General features: G+C 37.3%; 1 protein-coding gene across 16 annotated transcripts in view; it reads left to right on the top strand.

Moving 5' to 3' along the window:
* CACNB2 (calcium voltage-gated channel auxiliary subunit beta 2) overlaps positions 1-14,795 on the top strand; it is a 261,929-nt gene that overhangs the window by 199,221 nt on the left and 47,913 nt on the right. For all 16 annotated transcript variants that reach the window (XR_005103594.1, XM_037382938.1, XM_037382936.1 and 13 more), the window contains one exon: positions 13,711-13,833. Coding sequence is in view for 15 of the 16 variants with exons in the window: in XM_037382938.1 (XP_037238835.1) it covers positions 13,711-13,833 (123 nt within the window). In the remaining variant the exon portion in view is untranslated. The remainder of the gene's footprint in view (positions 1-13,710; positions 13,834-14,795) is intronic.

The raw sequence follows: 14,795 nt of genomic DNA, 5'->3' as shown, positions 1-14,795 counted from the left end.
TCTTTCCTAAGTTTCAGGTTATGTACTCTATTTTTTTTGTTCATATAGGTTAGTTTGTGCTTGTGCCCATGCCCTTAATATTGTTTCACTGAGGACCTGTCACTTTCCTGAACTAATTTTTTCCTTGAGAACTGCTTCCCATGGGAAAGAGTTATACTTGAGAATACACTGAAAGTATATTAAAATCTGCTCTCCCGGAGACCATTGCATTCATTCTCCTCTTACCACTCTTTCTCACTGTTGGTGAGTTTTTCCATTTTATGAGCACTTGGTGTTTTTCCACTTTCATGTTCTTAAACAGTTTCTACCAATCTGGTAGAAAGAAACCTGGAAGAGCCCCTTTTATTTTGTTTTCTCCACTCATGGTTTCCAGCACATTCAGAGGTGTTACTCTTCCCCTGTTTGGCTCCATTCTCAGCAAATATCTACACAGTTTAAATATGCAATTAAGACAATGACTTATTATTATACGATTCATGATTATTCAAATAAAATACTTATCTTCTCTAGGCTCAACTGATTTTAACATGTCTCTTGTTTCCCTTCCTTAACTTCACTTTTTTCTTCCTTAACTTTATCCTTAAATCAGAGACTCTTGTTTCCCTTCCTTAGCTTTACTTTTTTCTTCCTTAACTTTATCCTTAAATCAGACTTCCAACAGCGTATCTCACAGTACGTTCTGAACCTTAGAGAGGTCTGCATGTTTGTTATGCTAGGCAACATCTTTCTTTTCTTTTCCAGAAAATGCCATCTCTTTTATGTAAATTTGAATTGCGCAAATTATCACACAACTCTTGTTAATTAAGCCATGTTTTTTATTATGCAGTGGACTTCAAGCTCCTTTCGGTTACTTTATTGGTGAGAACACAAAGTAACAACAAAAAAATTTGTGTGAATTGTTGAGTGATACGTGAACATTTGTCTTCAGTTTTTAACAAGCGAGAGGATGCTGATTAGTTAGGTACACAATATTTATTGTTTCATGTGAAACCAACCTTTATAAAGCCATCATGATATAATGCGCTATATTAAATAAGTGTTATTTTTCAGTGAATATTTCAAAACTTAAGCTGTTTAATTAAAGTAATACAAAAAATACAAAGCTACATGAAGTTAATATCGTCTTTGTATTTATTCATTTTAAGTCATTTTTATTCCCATTGGGCAGAAAAAGATTCATTTTAGATTAAAACCAGTAAAACATTCTTTTGTCTTCCAGTGTGTTGACTCAGAAAGTGAACAAAGCCATAAAAACTTATACTAGAAATCTTGAATTTGATACCAATCATCCAGTGTAAAATGATGATTCACACTAGTGAAGAAGAGTATTTCTTTGGGATGAAATACAAATGTAAAACAAGATTAAAATTACTATTTAATTTATACCTACCGATTTTATTTTGTGTCTCTCCATTCTCCGTATCTTGTGAACAGATTTTCTTCACAAAAAATAGATTTTAACAGCATTGCAGCTTAATATTACACTTTTAAGTTTCACTCCAATATCTTAGTTTCTTTAAGTAAATATGGAAATAGAATATGGCTATTGAAAAAAAAAAACCATTCAAATAAAAATAATAAATAAATAAAGAGCATAATTTTACCATCTGTTTTCCTGTATCCCCAGTATCACTTTGTGCACAGGAGTTATACTACAATGGCTGTTTTCAACCTTCTGGTTGACTACCCACAATTCAAAAAGGTTTGCAAGAAGGAGTTTAGCCATTGATTTTATGTAATTTTGGTATGAGAAGAAATGTATAGAATTTTAAGTGTTCTTGTAAAAGCTTTGAAGTATGTAGAATTTTAGTTGCCTATTAGCAAGCCATATTTGCTGTCCACTAATTCTTTGTATGGCATGTGGACGGCATTGATATACAAGGGTGTTGGGGTGTGCTTCCATGCACAAAGCTGAATCACCAGATCCATAGTTGATGGCATACCTTTCACTATAAGGAGTTGATGTACTTCAGGGGAAAATTTAAGAAAAAAACAGGGGAAAGAAAGAGAGGGGGAAAAGGTAAGGAGAGACTTCCATTAGCCAGCTGGAGAAAGAAGTGATGGGGTCCCCTGATAAGTGTCCTTGTCTTCGTCTGAGTGTTCTCCCCTCTACAGTATGTGGCGGTGAGAAAGAAATGGAATTTGGGGTTTGTGCAATATAAACAGCCTTACAAAATAAAGGGCAAGACAGTTTGGGGGTCAGAGGGGAGAAGGGCTGATTCTCACGGCGGTGGCAGTCACTTCCCAGGAGAACCTGTTGTAACAACAGGTGAAGGCATGTAAAGCCCTGTGTAATGTTGTGCCTGTAAATGACAGCTGTTCATGAATAAGATGCTATTGTGATATATGAGTAAGATCATAAATGAGATGCTATATGTGTAATACCTGTTGTCTGTGGATAAAAAACTTTGTGTAGATAGGCAGCTGTATCATAGAAGGGTGTTGTCTTGCTCAGGTTGATTCCCTGGTAAGACTGAGCATGGGCGGCTCCATTTGCTTTGATTCAGCCTAAGGAACTACGTCCCTGCATACCCACAGAAAATTCAGTCCACTGAGCCAAAAAAAGTAGAGTAAATTAAAAATGTCTAGAAACCAAAATTAGAATTCTTACTGGTACTTTGCATTTTGATGCTGTGCCTCTTTTTCTTACAAAGAGAAAATTGTTACAATTCCATGTCATTATATTTCATGCTTTTGTAATAACTCTTGCTGAATCCAACCTGGAATTAAACCTTAACAGTTCTATGGCTATAATAAGATTAAGGTTTATTGCCAGCTAGTGTTTCATCTGCTGGGTAGATGACTAGCTGTGCACCAGCTGTATAATGTATTCTGTAAGGATATCGTCATCACAGCACTTCACTCTTGCATCTCATACACCCACCAGGAAACCTGTTTTATCTTGTGCTCCGAGCAAAGAATCCAAATGAGATGTCTTAAGGAAAAGTAAATAAGAATATTAGGAAATAAAGAGAAGTAATTAATTTTCTAGTGTGTTACTGTGAGAGAGTGTTTTTGGACAGGAAAGGGATGAGAGCCCTCATAAATTTTGAAGCCCTGATTATGGGCTGCTCTTGGGCGGCTCAGATGAAGAATGACCCAAAGCCTCGCTTTTAGCTATGTTATGTTGGCTTCTCCCCTGCATGATTCTGCCTGGTTTGTGGCTTATGTCAGAGAAGCCCTAGTGCTGCTCTAACTTAATTCTAAATCTTTGGAGGGTATTTCTGGTGAAAAAGGATTTCCAGGACACATGGGCAAGGCCATGACTTCATATAATGGGGCAGGAGAACTGCAGGGCACCAGCTACTCTGCTGGTGCTAAACCTCCGTGGAACTCTTCCTGGGAAGAGTTGCAAAAGAAGAGGAAGGGGTAAGTGCTCCCTGGTCTGGCAGATGCGCGCAGCCACAGTGATGGCCAGGCTGAAGACTCAAGATGTGCAGTTTTGCCCAAAGGGCAAATGGAACATTATAACCGATACAAGAGAATTATAATAATGAAGTTAGTGATGTAGAATTTATTTTCCTTCTGTTTGTCATTCTGCCAAAATTAAGATATTTGGTCTGATATTTTATATGCTTTGTATCAGCTTCAGGTAAACTTTTTTTAAAAAAAAAAAAACAAAAAATTTTGGTAAAACCACTTTCTGATTAGCTTTCCTTTAAATAGGTCTAGCTCCCAAGTCTCACAGTTGTTCTGCTTTCAACAGGTATTTGAGAAGAGCACAGCCAAAGTGTGCCTCAACTCTAGTGCTATTTCTGTTACAGAATGTTAAAACGTTAGCGGTATGTTAATTTTGCACTTCAGGTTGCAAGGAGTTTTTAGCAGTAGAAATACTTTAAATTATATTATTATTTTATTTTTCTTAATTAATTATGTAAATATTTATTTATATAGAATAAATTTGTATTTCAGTCGTACTGACAGTGTATGAAAACGTCAGCATGACACTAGAAATGTATTACTTAAGGGATCTTTTTGTTGTTTGTTTTATTTAAACATAGACAATTTCACATACACACACAAAATGAAATTTATTTTAAAAAAGCAAGCTAAGTATACAGTATCAGGTGCTCCAAAGCTAGAAGATGAAAGATATAGAGTGGTTTGTACTCACTTAACTTTCCTGTGCAGATACATAGTGCCATAATCTACTGTATTGTATTTTTCTGATTATATTTAACAGGTAGTTTATTATTTTTTCTGCTTTCTTGTTCTCTTCCTTGTAGTGGCCAAGTGTTGTAGTTATCACATACTAAGAAGAGAGAAGTATTCACCAATGATTTATTGTTTCTGTGGGACCTTGTGCAGAAGCTACCTGAACACTGGGCAATCATTCATTTGTCCTTACGGTGTTGGGGCTGGACTGCTAAATCACAGATTGAGATCAAAAGTAGATCAAAAGTTTCCATAAATGTTGAGTGACAAATTCAACAAACTTCCCATACGTAACAGTGAGTAGTGGGTAGGACTTGGTATGCTTGGTTAGTTGGGGATTGGTGCCTTAGTTCCCTACTTCGGGGATAGAGAGTATCAAAAGGTGATTCATGCCACTTTAAAAGAGATAAATCATCGCTTAGGGACTTCTTGCCTTTCTCTTGAACTGGTTGAGCCTCGCTCTTTGATGGCAAAAATTAAACCATAGGAGGATTATAGGATACTATAGAGAGCTCCTTGTGTTTCATACATTCTTGATCTGTTAGAGTGGGAGATCCTTCCTGCATGCAAGCGAGATACGGTACTGAGGCAGGGGAATACGTGATTTAGGAAGTTCATGGTTGTACCATAATACTGTACATAATGAGGGCTAAGTTAAAGATACCACCACCATTCCCCTAAGTTAAGGTATGTCCATTTTGACTTTTCCTATCTCCGAGATGCTTGACTTTCAACTTTATTAAATGTTCTTTTAGCACAGCTTTAAATGGATGTGTGCTATGTGTTTTGATTTCTATAATCTGTATTGAGGTTGTCAAGGAGATTTGCAGTAGAGATTCCATTTGAACTTACATATGATAAATATCTCAGATAGAGCAAGACCTACCAAAAAATAGGTATTCAGTTGTAGAGTGGGATAACATACACTTTGGGCATAAAATGTTAGAATGCGGAAGGGGCAGGAGCATTGAGTCAGCTCTATGTTTACCATGTGCTGGCATAACTTTTCAGGTTTTGTTCAGCATATTTCTTAAGAGCTAATAAAAAGTTTCACTTTTCAAACTCTTTAACATATCATCCTTGGAACATTTATTCATACAACTCCTGGAAATAGAGTAGTCTAGCTACAAAATCTATGTTTCTAATGAAGGAAGAAATTTTCATCATAGATACTTTAAAAACACATGCGTAACATACTATGTAAAAGTGAAACATTTTGACATTAACCTTTGGCTCTAGCAGTCATAGAGACTTTCTGATACAGTTGAAAAATGAACTGCAAAATCATTTAAATATTGGAACTAGCAATAAAGCTTGCATGCATAATATTGAATTAAAAAATGTTTTCAATTACACAGCTTTTTTTCAGGAGCTTTTGATAATAGTATCTACATTTTCAACCAGCCATTGCATTGTTGATTTATTTAGTGTTTTCTTTGGCTTGCTGTGTCACAGATTTATGCTTTTCCTGGAGAATTTTTGTTTGCGAATAGCCTGAAAATGTTACTGCAGATCTTTTGTCTATGTGAACCTCAATTTAGCCAAAAACCTAAGACCTACTAAAATGCTGTCTCATAAGCTTAAAATGTCTCATAAGCATAAAATGTCCTCACTGTGACAGTGAAAAAAAGAACTTGAAATACCAGCACAGTATTTTTATTGCAAACGACAGTTTTCATCTGCTGGCTTTTGCTGCCAGAATAAGCATGTTTTCAGTAAGCACAAACAGACTTCTTCAGCTGTGCCTGTTTCCAGTTGTTCCTGTGAACTACACAAGTGGGTGGTACCGAAGAGCCACCTTTCTGGCACGCTTGCATGCAGACGGCACATGGCCACCGATAAGTTTTGGCATTATGCTCTAATAAAAAAAGACCCCACTTACATGAGAAAGCTTTGTGTGCGTCACTAAAGCTATTTCAGTCTTTGCTGCCTCCTGAGCTGAACGTAAACTGACATTGGTGACTCTATTCAAATATGATTTCGTAAAAGGAAGTAGGAAGCATGAGTTTCAAGCTGTGTGTGAAGATGAGCTAAAATAGTAACAAAAGTATCTCTAGAGAGTACCAGAGGAAGAAAAAATATTTCTTAAGCCTACTTATTGTTAAGAAAAAAAGGATCTGGCAGACTCTTTTTTTGTACCAGCTGGATGTGTTAAATCTTCCTTCTTTTCTTTAACGTTGAGAGCAGGTATTGCTGTAGCAGGGGTACCAAGGAACTGTGGAAGGGCTCAGAGATTTCCTCAGTGAATGTCACCAATGGCCCTCGAGCCTAAGGAAAATCACACTTAAATTTTAATAGCTGAGTTTCCATGCAGCAACCCTGAAAGACTGCATGGAGAGTTCAAGAGGAAGGTTCATCACAGCAGTGGTTTGGGCACGTCTCCTTGCTGGCTGCTCTTGCAGAAGGGTGTGCATTTGTGTCAGGTGCTGGAAAGCCATGGTTGTGATGTTTCCTAGGCAAGGATTTGGTGAGCTAGCCCTCTATAAAGTAGCAGTGCAAGCACTGGTAACAGCTGGGCAGAGTTTACATTGCTTTAGTTTTGGAAATAGATGGTAAAATGTACCCAGATCAAATAATTTCTCAGTGCTTGAGTCAGTAAGGAAGTTTGGCTCCAGAACTACATGTTCTGGCTGACCGCTTCTCTCCCAAATCCCTCCAGAGAGATCCATGCTATCAAAAGCATAAATGATTCAGAGGAGTTTGAATCTCATTATAAGGTTGTTTTACTCAGGCTGGAACTTACTAACTACAATTGTATTGTGTTTTGTTCTCCCACTGTACTTTTGTTTTTCAGCTCCTTTACTTTGTTGGAAGTGTTGAGTGTACAACACCTTGCCCAGGGAGTCACTAATCCAAGACTTGAGCCTCCGGCATTACATGCTTATGAGGGCAGCGCTGTCAGCTGTAGCAAAGTAATACAACTGCTATCTTAACCTGAAATAATGGTATATCATACACGCATGCACGCACAAACCCTAACCTAGTGGTTAAAGTAACCCTCTATTTAGACCACTTACAGTTAAAACTGGAAATTGGCGATTGCTGCTTGTAACAAGGCTTCCTTTTCCTCATACTGGAGTATAAAATCCATTATTTGTTGTCTGTTACAGATTTTTATGTCCCTCACTCATCTATCTATGAGTGAACCATAGTTCCTGCATGGTTCTTTAGCGTGACAGTGGTCAGATACTGGAGCACGGATGCACAGAGAGGTTGTGGTGTCTGTCCTTGCAGATGCTCAAGACTCACCTGGACACAGCCCTGAGGAGCCTGATCTAACCAGGCCTGCTTTGGGCAGGGGTTGGACTAGGTGGCACCAGAGGCCCCTTTCAACCTCAATTATTCTGTCGTTCTGTCTTGCTACCAGACTTGTTTGATATGTACACCCATGCCAATAAAAGAAGGCCCAATCTTTGCTGGGAGGTCATACATTGATCACTGCTTTTAGTGACAGCAGGTATACTCTAGTTTTCTATTGGGACAGCCACAAATTGTCGTTGCTACCTTAGCAATGGGATTGCTGAGCAGAAGCTCTTGCTATTGTTACAGATTGGACAATTGCATATATGTAATGAGGCTGCAGCAACAATCAGCATCTAAGACACGAATTTCCCTTGAATTATTTGTGTACTCAGGTGGGTTTGATTTTTGTTTCTTGTGTAACAGATGCATAAATTAGTGTACAAAATAATCTAAAGTTGGAAAGTTCTTTCATTGGGTATTAATACTGCTTATGACCCAAACACTATGGACAGGGCTACTCTGTGGAAATAGTGCCAAATGTAGGTCATTACCTGACATATTTACTCCCTACCAAGGCTACTAATGAAAGGTTCAGTAGTAGTATCATCTTTCCTCAGCTGAAAAAAAATTGTGTGGTGAATTAAATTTTCATGAGTGCAAACGTGGTAGTGTTTGGAGAGACCCATTGTATTCATTACCCAAGAGAAAAATAATCCCTTGCTTTCAAGATAAGGCATCTGTGAAATGTGGATGTGATGAAGGAAGCGTAGCATTATTTAGAAATAGTGAGGAAGGAGACTTGCTTTGAGATTAATTTTCTGAACTTTATACCAACTTTGACAAGCACTTTGTCAAAATGATAGCTGAAGGATTTTTCTAAGTCGGTTACGGACTTAGCTGGCATTGCCTTCATAAAAGATGCATTCTGGGTTCATTTAAACTGGCGTAAATGCATTACACATCTACTGTGGGAATGATGTAATAGAGTGAGGAACGAGATGGATCAGAGACCCTAGATCCTCATCACCTACTGCTGAAGAAAGTAAAAGCAGCCTTAAGCCTTGCTTATATTTCTGTAGCCCTAGAGTCATTGCTTCACATAGGGACAACCACAAGTGTAAATGAAGATGGTTGGAGAATGCTCTAATCTGTTTTTTCTACATTTTGGTAGTGGATGGGGAGTAGAGGTACCTTAATTATCAAGCAACATTCCCAAAATTAGTGGCCATGAGGGAGATGACCTGTTCTGTGAGCAAATTCTGTGTCAGGAAATTTGCCTCCTTGGCTGGATCCCCAGGGGCTGCATCCACTGGGTTTATGGCACAGCATAAAAAATCTGAAATGAGTTACAGGGAAGAAAGGGTCCTGTCATGTTTTAAATACATTACTTGAAGACAGATTGTGTTGTTTTGCTCTGTTATTGGGTGAAATATTTGTCAAATACGAATTCAGCCAAGCAGGTGCAAAGTCGTTTAAACTGACAAATTGACCAAGACACCATACAATGTGCAATGCTTGTGTATGCATGCAATATAAGTCAGTCATAAAAAAAAGTGAGAGAACATAAGTAGTAGAGTATAATAATACTTAACTGTAAATAGTATTGACTCAGTATTGAGGGTTGGCATGAAGATGTATATAGTGAAAACAAACTTGTGAACCAAAAGAGAGTGAGATCCAGACAGAAAAAGATGAAAAAAAAAAAGTAACATTCCCACTTCAATTCATGTCCATTACCAAAAGTGTACAGCCAAAGTTGCCTTAACAATTGGTGAATAAAGTTGCGTTGATTTATATTCTGAGTTTAAAACAGGAGCTGAATTTGGTTCATGAAGAACTCCACTCCCTGCTGCCCTAGTGGTACAGATGGTGGTACTGCTCAAGGTCTGCTTATTGTTCTCCTTGTGGGGTTATTTGGTCTGGGGAATGTTGTATTTTCACATGGCAGGAGGGAAGGAAAAAAAGGTGGAAATGTTCATTCTGAAGATAAGTGAACTTTTTCAGGCTGTGTTGGTTCTCTTGAGAGAGACGAAATGTTAAACTGTTAAACATCTGGAAGCATCTGTCCTTGTAGTCTAGCCTGTGGATTAACTGAGCGCTAAACTGCCATAACATTTTCATGGAGATTTAGAAAGCGAACAGAAAGTGCTTAACTGTTTTGACCCAGCCTGATTTTAAAACTGTAGAATATGTAAGCAAATGCTAGATATATTTTAAAGTATACATACACATATGTTAAAAAAAAAATTAACATATGGCCCTGATTACATAATGACTGGATTATTTTTTTTAGTTGAAGACAATGTAGTTCAAGAAAAGAAAAAGCAGTTAATTTGACAGTACTATGAAACTTTCAGAATTACTTATTTATGTAAAAAGGCTAGCATTTAACTTTTATAAATTAATTAGTTTTAAATATTCAATTAGATGAGTTATTGTAGTCTAGTCCCATGTTAATTCAGTCTCCCTTTCTACCAGTATGACAAGTATCTAAAATGGGACATACTGTTTCTGTGAATATCTGTAGCTCAATGTTCTGCTTTGTTTTTCTGCTCGAGAATTGTACATTAATTTTTTGATGGCAGGAAATGACAGAGGATTTTTTACCTGCAACTTATCTTTCATATTAAGATAGTTCTGGAGTAGTTTCCATTTTTCTCTTTTTTATTTGGTAGTCAGTTGTTGCCCTCTAATAGGAAATTTTAGATCACTTCTAAGAAGTATGTCAAGGACGTTAACTTGCAGAAGATCGCTGTTTGTTGCAGTGCAGCAGAGATTTTGAAGGTTTTAGTCAGCCTAAAGTCTTTCATCCATTGATACTGTTAAAAGTCACAGTACTCTGTTAAGTATTTTATATTTGCTAGAGGATATAGCAAATATGAGAGTGGATAACTGGGCATATTATCCCCTCTGTCAGTATTTGGCAAAGATGGTTCCTTAATATTTCCATTCTTGTTCTGGTACATTTCTACAATGACAGTTTACTATGCTTTACAAAAAGATCATTCTTAATAACAATGAATGATTTATTCCATGGTACTATTTAATGATGAATTACTGTTTAGGAGATCTGACAATTTAATGCTTATTCATATCTGTATTTTCAGTATTGAAATGAGTAATAGCATAGAAAGCATCAACTCTGCTAATCTGTAATTTTTAAATTCAGGGAAGTTGTGGGGGTTTGTGTGAATATTAAAAACAAAGTAATTCATGTTTTCTTTTATTTTTAAGGAAGATACATGGTATCACTGAATTTGATGCCTATGTGACTGCTTTTTGCTTTGTGGCCTTCCTAATTCTGTAATAGTTCGGTACCTTGTATGTAGGGTAACTGAGTGCTGGTAACAACTGAGAGAATTGTAGAGGAGTTGAATAAGACACGAATTTGTGCTTCTAGGAAGTGGCTGTACCAGAGTTGCTTCAACACTGCAAGATTTTTAAACTGATGTGGGGGAATCACTGAATTTTGGTTTTTGTACGGTGATTCTTACAAGTGCCCACTTTCAGAAGTGTAATCATGAATGCATAATCATATCTTGATGCCCTTCTAACAGTTCATCTGTATCATGACAAGGCTGACTTATTAAGGGACATAGATGGCTAATATTTACATACCTTTCATTCTGGTGTCCAGAAATTTTTGTTAGGTGCCTAAACTCCTTTTGCAGCACACTAGAAGAGTTTAGGGTATAAGAAAGATGCCCAATACAATGAGTTAAGCCAGCTATTGCTTTTTTTAATGTGGTTTTTGTATGTATAAAAAAAGTGTGGCTATCATTTTCTAACACAGGATAGAAGCTAGTAAGAACATCTAGTAAAATCTAAACCAGTTCCCTCTTGTTATACATATTTTTCTACATGTTTTTCCTGTTAATGGATGAATTTGATCCACATACCAGTTGTCTCTTATTTTTTAAATATTATTTCTGATTTGAACTTTCTTCTGTTGCACAGTGCAAATATAGTCAAGTTATTTATATAACCTGTATCTATTGAGTGACGTCTGCAGCATGTTCCAAGAGCAATAGGATTTTTCTTGTTGAAAGAAAACAGACAGTCTAAAGATTACTGTCAATTTATTTTATTACTACATTCTGCATAGTACTCTAATTTGTTAATTTATTTATTATTTGATTTAGAACAGGTGACCTGGAAAGAAAAGCAGTTGACTATTTGCAATATTCTAATTGAGGCTAAGCACCACAAATGACATGGAACTCTTGGGATGTGTAATTTCAACCCGTAAATATATTCAGGTGTATTTGATTTTTTAGTCTGCCATAGGCTTTCCAGTTAAATAAGCGTCTGTTTAAATGGTTCCAGTTTCAGTCTTCAGAGCCATTCTGTCCAACCTTTCTTACAATTCTAAAGATTTTTCCATTAATTCCAGAAGAAGGAGCAGACAGAATAGAGTAAAATCTATTTCCAATCATTTCCTGCTCATCTCTATGTACAAATATTTATTTAGATCCAGAATAGCACATAAACGTGAAGCCCATTCTGTGGTCCCCTTCCAAAATTTACTTCCATTGAAACTACCAGTTTCACTTCTGGACACAGAGACTCTCTTGACCCCACTGTTGTGAAAGAGCTTGTTTCTCCTTCTAAATTAAAAAGCCTTCCCAGAATGTGCACTTTAGATGTAAGTTGTTTGACCGTGGTAGTTCATTCAAATACAGGCCTATTTCAGAAGTTCTGAAATCTGCTTCATTGGAACCCTGTGGCTTTTGCAGCACATTAGACTTAAATTAAGCAGTAGGGAACCTTTTCTCCCTTTATTTCCAACTGTCCTTTCCAGGCCAGGTGGTATGACACTGTCTTTAGAATTATTTATATATCTTCGTCTTTATTTTATAATGTGTTTTAATGTGGCAGATTTCTGCTCTCTAGCACTGTGCAAGTTGTCAGAGTAATCCTGGGTGGAGCAGGCAGGGATTTTTTGGTAATCAGAAAAATAAAACACCATTTTTGGTTTCAGGTACTTGGGTTTGCTGTCATGAAGTAGGGGATGTATTTTCGTATCCTCTTTTTCAAGAACAGAAGGAAGCAATTCCTTCCATAGGAAATGAGATACATTTCTTTTTGCTTGTCATCTTAGGAAAGTACCATATTTTTAGCGAAGCCGAAGTGATGATGAATACCAACTAATAAAGCTAAAATTGTTTTCTGGTAGAAGTTTTAGTATATATTAAGATTAGAAATTATGTCATGCCTTCCTCACTCGCTCGTGAGCACCTCTGAGACTCAGTTCCTGTCTTTAAAATTATTTTACCAGGCGTAGTGTATAGGGTCTTCAGACTAGATCATAAGAGCAGTCTGGATGGAGGATTTTGGGGTGTGCTAAAAGTTTAACCTGGGGTAGGACAACAGTGGGTCCCAGGGATACTGTGTGATATCCTCTGTCGGGAGAGCAAGCTTAAGGTGTTGTTTGGTGTAGAATAAACCAGAATAAAGGTTGTTCTGTATTCTGGTTGTGCCTTTGAGAAGACAAAGCCCTCTATAGCTGTAGGCTGGGCTGAACTGGATGGCAGCTTTCACTACCTGCTTAACCATACCTGTGCAGAAGGGTGTTCAGCACCAATGGGGCTTGGAAGGAGAAGCTGTGCAGGAGGCTGGAGGGCAGCTGCGGGGCAGGGGGGCCACTGACTCTTAACTGCAACTGCTGCTTCAAAATAAAACTTATGAAAATTCCATAACTCGCTGATACCAACTACAAGTATAGGTTGTAGTATGAGTTATGGGAACGAACAAATCTTTTTGTTGCTGGTTGTGCCTGGTTTTGGTTAAACCATGACACTGGTATTTGTTAACAACGTGATCATCTGAGGACACATTACTGCACTCTCAGAATGGCTCTGCAGTGAGATGTCTTGCTTAGGGGTCACTGGCAGCTGCTGGCATTGCTCCTGCTAATTTGTGATTTCCCTGAAGACTGTTTGGGAGCTGGTATGTGCTGTTCCATAACTCTTGACAAATGTGGCAGCAGAACTGCAAGCTGAGCATAGCATGTGGATTGCCAGCCAGTACGTGATTTCTAATTACTGATTTGACTTATCCCAAAATTAATCAGACCACTAGTAGCTAGAAAAAAAATATCAATATCTGTATTCTATCAAATGTGTTGATGTTAAACAACTGAGGTAAGTAAACATGATACTTCAGGATGTTTTACATGGATGCTTTGAGAGTTCTCTATAACTGTTTGAATTTTTAAAAGATAACCTACAGGAATCATCCTCTATGTGTATGTTGGTACATATGTATGTCTTGTGAGGGAAATCTTCATGCTGTTTTTCTTTTGTTTTGCAGGGAAAACCTGTTGCATTTGCAGTTCGTACAAATGTTGGGTACAGTGCAGCTCATGATGACGACGTTCCAGTCCCAGGCATGGCCATCTCATTTGAGGCTAAAGATTTTCTTCATGTTAAAGAAGTAAGTAAAGCTAGAGGAGTTAGGTGAATCTCTCTTTAAGGGTCTACTTGAGTAATTGTGCTACTATTTCCTAACATCAAGATAATACTTCACAATGTCAAAGCACTATGCAAATGTTACATAAATAAGGTAACCGTGTATAAGGATAAGGAACTCAATGTTCTTTTAAACACTCTTCTTGTAAAAGCAATGGCACAAAATACTTACAATCAAATTAATGAAGTTTGAAAAGCAAGTGCTTTTCCCTAGTAAAAATCACTTACTCAGAGTGTTAAAAATTGACATCTGCATATTCAACGATATAATATTTGTGGCATTTACTGTTCTAGTACTCTGAGGGTTCATTGTGCTTCAGCAGCCAAGGGTTGATTCCTTTGAATCCCTTTTATGTGACTCAATCTCAATTAACCTCAAAATCCTCAGGTCTCCTTTTTTTCACTGAAGTTACTTCTCTAGCACAGACAACCTTTTGTTAACAGTTACATACTGAAGAACTGATGTGATGTTTCAAGATCATAGCAGCTGTCAAAAAAGGCACTTTGCATTTGCTGCATTGGTTTCTTTTTCTTTATTTTTCCTTGGAAAATTTTCAGGTTTTACAATTTCAAATACCTACAGTTGTTTTCTTTCTCTGCTCCTTGCAAGACAATCCAAAGCAAATAACTTGGTAACTTTCCCATACAGGTCCACCTTAGAAGCCCGCTGCTTCTTTCTGAATGATTCCCTCAATTTATGAGATCTCCCAGCTTCTGGTCATATTCCATTGTGTTTTGTCAGAAAGTGGTCCATCTGGAAATGGAAATTCATAGCAGAACAACCAGAAAGTTAACTTAAGGATCAGAGCAACTTAGCCATGCATTTGAAGTTAAATTTTGTCCCATTTTATATTCTCAGAAAATTCCTCAGTAGTTATAATCGATGGTGCACAGTGATTCTGCTTGTGCAGGTGCTCTGCAGAAGGA

Source organism: Falco rusticolus, chromosome 4 (genome assembly GCF_015220075.1).
Source record: "Falco rusticolus isolate bFalRus1 chromosome 4, bFalRus1.pri, whole genome shotgun sequence".
Lineage (NCBI taxonomy): Eukaryota > Metazoa > Chordata > Aves > Falconiformes > Falconidae > Falco > Falco rusticolus.
Note: the sequence above shows the minus strand (reverse complement) of the source record. Positions and strands in the feature narration are given on the sequence as shown.